The sequence below is a fragment of the Ictalurus punctatus genome, chromosome 15 (assembly GCF_001660625.3).
Source record: "Ictalurus punctatus breed USDA103 chromosome 15, Coco_2.0, whole genome shotgun sequence".
In the NCBI taxonomy this organism is placed as follows: Eukaryota; Metazoa; Chordata; class Actinopteri; order Siluriformes; family Ictaluridae; genus Ictalurus; species Ictalurus punctatus.
Window position 1 is genome coordinate 8,657,501 of NC_030430.2, and position 7,500 is coordinate 8,665,000.

At 39.3% G+C, this 7,500-nt stretch overlaps 1 protein-coding gene across 1 annotated transcript in view; it reads right to left on the reverse strand.

Moving 5' to 3' along the window:
* Positions 1 to 3,859: 3,859 nt before the first annotated feature.
* LOC108275607 (zinc finger protein basonuclin-1) overlaps positions 3,860 to 7,500 on the reverse strand; it is a 3,991-nt gene continuing 350 nt past the window's right edge. Inside the window, exons 2-3 of the mRNA XM_053686366.1 lie at positions 4,519 to 4,797; positions 3,860 to 4,343 (exon numbers count right to left, since the gene is read on the reverse strand). Of these exons, the coding sequence (XP_053542341.1) occupies positions 3,882 to 4,343; positions 4,519 to 4,797 (741 nt within the window). The 3' untranslated portion in view covers positions 3,860 to 3,881. The remainder of the gene's footprint in view (positions 4,344 to 4,518; positions 4,798 to 7,500) is intronic.

The window sequence follows — 7,500 nt, forward strand, 5'->3', positions numbered from 1 at the left end:
CTGATATTTACACACAGTATTAAGTCTATATTAGACAAAACAAAGTTTCTGCATTTAACTTACACTCAGACACGTGCAGAGACACCACAGAGCTTTTGTGGTCAGTCACATGGGTCACCTTTAGATCAATAAATCAATCTCATCAATCCGATTGGTCAGAAGGTGTTGATTAGTTTTCTATAACAGCAGCTCTGACAATAGTGCAGCTGGACATCACAGCTTTATTTATCATCTAATACGTTATCGTTTCCACAGTAACACCTCATTGACAGGGACGCTCTACTGATAATAAACAGATTAAAAATGTGTGTGAAGGAGAGATGTGTTTATGTTACACGTTTGGAAGGAGTCTCCAGTGTCAGCGCTTTGTAACAGTCAGAGGTAAAACTGTAACTTTGTTTTCCCTACATCTTCAGAACAGAGGTAGTTTCTCTGTAACGTGAGAATAAAGAGAGAGAATAAAGAGAGAGAATAAAGAGAGGGAATAAAGAGAGGGTATATATATAGAGAGAGAATAAAGATAGGGATGGTGAGGGAACAAGTGTTTATAGTTGCTATAACGTATATGAGAACAGGAACTATTTTTATTGCTTGTCCTTAATTTAACCAGGTAAAAGCTTTCTGAGATTAAAAATCTTTTTTCCAGAAGTGACCTGGCCAAGATGAGCAGCCACGGAAGTTCTCACAATTACAGTTACAAAAACTCACAATATCACTAGACAACTAAAAACATTTGCAATTTGATTCTACATTTAACAGCTCACACATCAAAAGTGTAAAATTGTTCATTGACACCAAAGTCTGCATCTTCAAATCGTTTCATAAAGTGTTCCAATCACAGTTCATACAAATGGAATTGGAAGGGCATTACACGTTCTGTGAACGCAAAGAACATACCCCAGCAATTTTCTGCTGAGCAAAGGAGCACAGATGAGGGCAACGGACCCAAAATAGTTTTGTAAATAAACAGATACCAATGCTTAACTCTGCATATTGATAATGAAGACGAACATGCTCTATTATTCAGCTCACAACGATGAGTTCTGAAATGACAATTTGTTATAAACACCTTGATATGTCTAAGGAACATAGAAGTTTAGTAAGCACCAATTTATACTAAAATGCCTCAGATAATAATCAATAAAAAGTGATGCACAGTGATGTCATTTATCAAGTGCCTCAATAATGTCATCTAAGACCTTAACTGATTTGATTGCAGCTGTAGTTGTGCTATGTCTTTTCGTTTTTCCTGAAACCTGACTGATTGTGTGATAAAATATTATGTTCAGTTAAACGTTGTGAGGGAAATTACTCATTTTTACTTTGTAACAATTTTGTTCTGTCCATGTTCATCAGAGGATAACACTTAAGAAGGCCATGTCATGTCACTGAGATCAGTACAGAATGTGAATCTGCTTACAGAGACACAAACATGTTTTTTTCTGTTCAAGGTTTGTCTGCACATCTTCTAGAGACCCCTAAAACAAAGCCTGTTCAAACTGCTTCTTATCGGGACACAGAAGTGTGTCATGCTCTCCGTTTCACATATAGAGCGCTCTCATTATTCTATCCTGCTTTATTCTATACTGTATTAACCATCTTTCTGTAATAAACCTTTTTAACTTCAGAGGACAAGTCTGCGAGTGTTGACATGCAGGCAATGTGCCCTTTGTTTGTATGCAGAGTGAAAGACTGATGCAGCCTTACCACTGACTGGTAGGAATCATCAAGAATTTAGAATTAGAATTAGAATTTTATTAAGTCATTGTGTATTGCTGTCTGTGTGGAAGGGAGTCAATGAAATAAGAAATTCACGTATTACATTGAGAGAAGTATTACATGGAGCGATTTCTTATAAGAAGTTCCAGGAACTTTGCCTCTGCAACAGCAGAGATATTGGTGTTTCTTATATCACAGCTTCAAAACTAAGATATATACCGATGGGTATATATAGAGAGAGATAATAACGGTAAAAATATTTGTTAATGTAAAGAGTCCGGTTTGAGCAATAAATAAGTAAAGAGAGTACTTTAGGTGAAAACCAAAGATTGTCACGACCCTTTACACAGTATTTTTTGAGAGGAGCATGTCTATTTATAATAGTAGAGAGCCCTTCATAAAAATACTTCCAGGCACACTCCATATCTGGAATCAACAAAATCTTCTCCCAGTCGAACTGAGCAAGGTCATGAACAAAACCTTGTGCCCTAAATTGAGACGTACCCCGCCTGGTAATAATACGAGGTTTAGTTTTAAGTGATTTTGCATTTCTAACTATTGCAATAGAAGAATGATCACTAATATCATGTGCATAGACGGATGCTTCTGAATATCTACGAGGCAGATTTGTAAAAATAAGAAGTGATGTTTTATCTGGCCTGTTTAGGTTTAATCTACTTGGTGTATTTACTAGTTGCTGAATATTAAAAGTATCACGAAACCAATTCAAATCTCCAATTAATACTATTTCCCTCAAATTCAACGTTGATAAAATATCCACTGAAGATGAAAGGGATTCACTTGTTGCTGACGGAGGTCTATAACAACCTACTACAGTAAAGGACAGAGTCTTCTGAAAGGTTACTTCAACTGCCAGGAGTTCAGTAGTTTAGATAATGATTTAGATAGCAACAAAGTTACCTCATATCTATTTTTATATAAAAATTGCTAACCCACCTCCTCTTTTTAGTCAATGAGTTCTAAATACATTATACCCTTCGATATTAAGAGCATTGTCTAAAACTGAATTATTAAGCCATTGTACTGTCACACAGTCATAGTGAACATGTGGTTATTATTTTATTCATGATCAGGTTTCCAGGATTCTGGATTTTTGCGTAAACACAGATCAGTTGTTTACAGCTTACACCACGACGCCTGTTACGCTACACTTAATTCACAACACCAGTACAGGTATAATCACACCGTCAGATTACAGAGAGTTTCATTAACGTCCCGCTGACGAGATGAGGTAAAGCACAACACCAACATGCTTCTGTTCCAGGATGTCGCTGTTACACTAATCACACGTCCTCTCTAAGGGTTTCGGGAGGTGTAGAGGTTGATTGCTGATGTTTATCAGATGCTGGCTGTTCATCGTGTGTCTTCATCACGTGTCTCTCTTTCGATCTTCACCGGCGTGGTGGACTTGCGCGATTTCTTTCTGGCTGTTGCACCATTGACTCCTTTACACTGATTGGTCCAGAGATGAGTGGAAGCCCCACCCCCTGACATTTTATCTTGATCTATCATTTCCATGTAATTATTCATGTTAACAAAAGCACAAAAGCTTGATGTGGTAACAGGTGCTAGCATAGCCATACTGGATCTTTTCACTTCCTGTATGATTTTCACTGGAGATGTGGAGGACTGGGACAGAGCCAAGTGATTTGTCATGGAGTGTGTGTGGTGTGTTGAGTGTGTGTGGTGCGTGTTGTGTAGGCGTGGGTTCGGATTAGCGCTGTGTCTGTTGCGGCTCCTCAGTGAGCTGAACAGCATGTTGCAGCCCTTGACGGTGCAGCGGTGTTTGATTTTAAGATGCACGGCGTTGTAGTGGATCTTTAGCGTACCCCTGTCATAGAACGTTTTCCCGCATGAGCCACAGCTCACGCGAGACTTTTGCACAGAAGACGAGCACAGACGCTGGTCCTTCGCTCCTGAGGAAAAGGAGAAAACGCAAGAACAAGGTTGGCTTGGAGTCTCGAGCTTTGCTAATCTGACGTAAGTGTAATGCTACAGTTACTAATGCTAAGATGAATTGCAAAACTCTAAAACACGCTAACATGCTAATACAGTGCACAATAATTAGCTGTGATTTAGCGCTACATTCTACATTAGGGCTGAAATTTCCGAGCAAGGTTTTGCTAACAAAGAAACATTTTTTAGTTTAATTTTTCATTACCTGGGGTTTTCCTCTCTCCTCCTCCTCCTCCTCGTAATGGTGGATTAGTCACGATCGCTGCCTCAGATTCTGTGTTTTCTCTAGGTTTTGTCTTTGGGTCTTGCTGTAATTGACACAATTCCGATGGAAACTCGAGAAGAAGTGATGATGGTGGCTCGCTACACTCCTCTACACCTCCTGAAAGATTTTCTGAATGGCTCGATCCGGGTGACCTTTGACCTCTGATGATTCCATTCATCTTTAGATTATGACTTGTGTTGAAAAAGCCGTTAGGTTTTGTCGTTTCTGAGCCATTTGTTGGAAGTGGAAGCTGCTCGCGCTGCGAGATCATCAGTTCTGCGCTGGATTTAGTTTCACCGAAACGTAAAAACTGACGCAGCGTCACAAGTTCGTCTTCAGGTGTCATGATCAGCCAGCGATCCAAAACCTTCCCTGATGAGTCCTGCACAGAGAACACATGCAAAGTGGAACAAGAAATAAACATTTCAATAGATCTGAGGAGAAGAACAGCATTATCTGGTTTATGGTGTTCCTCAGAGCTCAGCACTCAGGACCACTGTTATTCTCTTCTTCCGCTTTTATCCTGTGTGTGTGTGTGTGTGTGTGTGTGTGTCTACCTGCAGCTTGTATCCTCGGATGTAATCATGCAGTGTCCAGCCATGTGTGTGTAGGACGTCGAGGACATGTTGGTGTGTGAGGACACTGAAGAGCCGGTCCAGAAGAATCTTCATCCTGATAGGAAACGCATGTGTGCTGAACAGGATCAGCGCGCTGAGGTCACACACCACGCCCGAGTGAACAACCTCCACCTGATTTGAACACACACTCAGCTTACTGAGAGCTACACACACACACACGCACACACACACACACACACACGAGAGAGAGAGAGAGAGAGAGAGAGAGAGAGAGAGAAACACAAATAGGAAACAAGTTCACATTTGTTAGTGATGGAGATTCCAACTCTCTCTCACACACACACACATACACACACACACACGAGAGAGAGAGAGAGAGAGAGAGAGAGAGAGAGAGAGAGAGAGAGAGAGAAACACAAATAGGAAACAAGTTCACAAGTTCACATTTGTTAGTGATGGAGATTCCGTCTCTCACACACACACACACACAAAAGCACACACACAGACCATGCATGACCCATCCGTGTTTGCAGTGGTCACATGACCTCAGGTTGAGTTGTTCAGGCAGGAAACAGCTGCAGCTGCAGTTGACGTGTGAACACCTGAGCACCTGAGTAAAAATAACATTTTAATGTTTTTTTTTTATTATTTATTGCCAATCCAACCCCCCCCCCCTTACTCTGCAAAACAAACAAACAAACAAACAAATACTAACGAATGTATCTTCGACATAATTGTTATATATAATATGTAACTTTTAATAAAGGAAAAGTCAGTGTGTATACGCTGTTTAATGATTCACACACACACACATACAAACAAGTCTAAAAATGAAATAATAATTCTGTGTTTTCTGGATATGACTATAATTAACACTAGTGTATGATATTTATGGCATAATTAATTAATCATTATTAATTAATTAATAATGAATTCTTCATTTCACTTTAATCATTTAACCTTAGTGTTAATTCAGAAAAAATCAAAATGATTTGAATTATAAATTGAATACAATAAACTGAATTATTAATTAATTAATTTAATAATGTAGAAACATATCATTAACACGAATATAGAATATTTATATAAATGAAAAAATCCTGATTGTTATAAATGATTATATTATATATGTTAGAAATAATCCAAATCTATTGTTTCTGATTGTGTTATTAAAGAAATGTTTTAATGTTAAAGATACCATATAAAAATATTACTTAATGAATGCAATTACAAGGAGAATTATAAACACACTGATATTTCAGAACACAAGAACAGTCGAAGATTGTTTTGTTTGTAACTGTACTGTTTGCTTAATAGAATAAATATAAATACAATTGAATAAACAAATGAATAAATGAGTTTATAAACGGACATGTTCAGAAATTACAGACAATAAAAAACTACAATTATACTGACACTCACACACTGACCTCATAATGTCAGAAGCTGTTTATAGCAAGGTTTACTGTGTGTGTGTGTGTGTGTGTGTGTGTAAAATAATACCAACCTGCTGATCGAGTGTGTGGATGGTGTGTGTCCATGTCTGCACGTCTGATCCAGTTCTAAACAGCATGAGTCCTGTGTGTGTGTGTGTGTGTGTGTGTGTGTGTGTGTGTGTGTAAATTGTTGCACCTTCACGCTCTCAGTCCTTTTGTAATTGTAAATGTCATGACTCCGCCCACTTAATGATAGTGGGGAAGTGAAGAAGGATATGATTGGATGAGGTTGATTCTGTGGGGATGAAAAGAAAGAAAGGAAGAAAGAGAGAGCGAGAGAAAGAGAGAGAGAGAAAGACCAAAGAAGGAGAGAGAGAGAGAGAGAGAGAGAGAGAGAGAGAGAGAGAGAGAGAAAGACCAAAGAGGGAGACTTTTACAATCTTTTATTTATCGAGAGAGAGTGAGAGAGTGAGAGAAAGAGAGAGAGAGAGAAAGAGAGAGAGAGCAAGACAGACAGACAGACAGAGAGAAAGAATGAAGAGGTAGAGGGAGAGAAAGAGAAAGAGAGAGAGAGACAGACAGACAGAGAGAAAGAATGAAGAGGGAGAGAGAGAGAGAGAGAGAAACAACGAAGAGGGAGAGAGAGAGAGAGAGAGAAACAACGAAGAGGGAGAGAGAGAGAGAGAGAGAAACAACGAAGAGGGAGAGAGAGAGAAAGAAAATGAAGAGAGAGAGAGAGAGAGAGAAAGAACAAAGAGGGAGAGAGAGAGAAGATCAATCTTTATGACAAGTGAGAGAGAAAGAGAGAGAGAAAGAAAGAACGAAGAGGGAGAGAGAGAAAGAGAGAGAGAAAGAAAACGAAGAGGGAGAGAGAGAGAGAGAGAGAGAGAGAGAGAGAAAGAAAACGAAGAGGGGGAGAGAGAGAGAGAGAGAGAGAAAGAACGAAGAGGGAGAGAGAGAAAAAGAGAGAGAGAGAGAGAGAGAGAGAAAGAGACTTTGACTTTTAAACTCTCTTCATTTACCAATTATTTAGGGGAAACAGAAAATATCACTCATTCAAAAAGAAAAAGAAAAAGGATCTACATATTTCCACGGAGGAATTAATAAAGACAATCACCAGTGAAAAACAATTAGCCCCTACTCAGAAACCCAGAACCTTTTCAGATCAACTAGAAGTCCATTTTAGTCATGTAGTGCGCAGGAAGTCTTTATGTTAGGGCTCTTCGTGCGGCTAATGCCCATTTCCTCAAACTGAACCGTCTCCGTGGTGACAGCAGTCCCAGGTTGTCACTTTTCAATGCACGTTGTGCAGACTGAATGAATTTATTTCTGTCCGAGAAATAGCTTCTCAGCGAGACGTCACGTTTTCTTTTAGTTACTTCTAAAAACCAGTTGAACTGTTCTGTAGTGTACAGTTCCTCAGGTGGTTCTGAACAATTTGGAGTAGGTGGGTTACCTGACCCTACTTCACGCTCCACGTCTGATGCCCATATCCCCAGTCTGAAGCGTCTACTCGGTGAGAGCG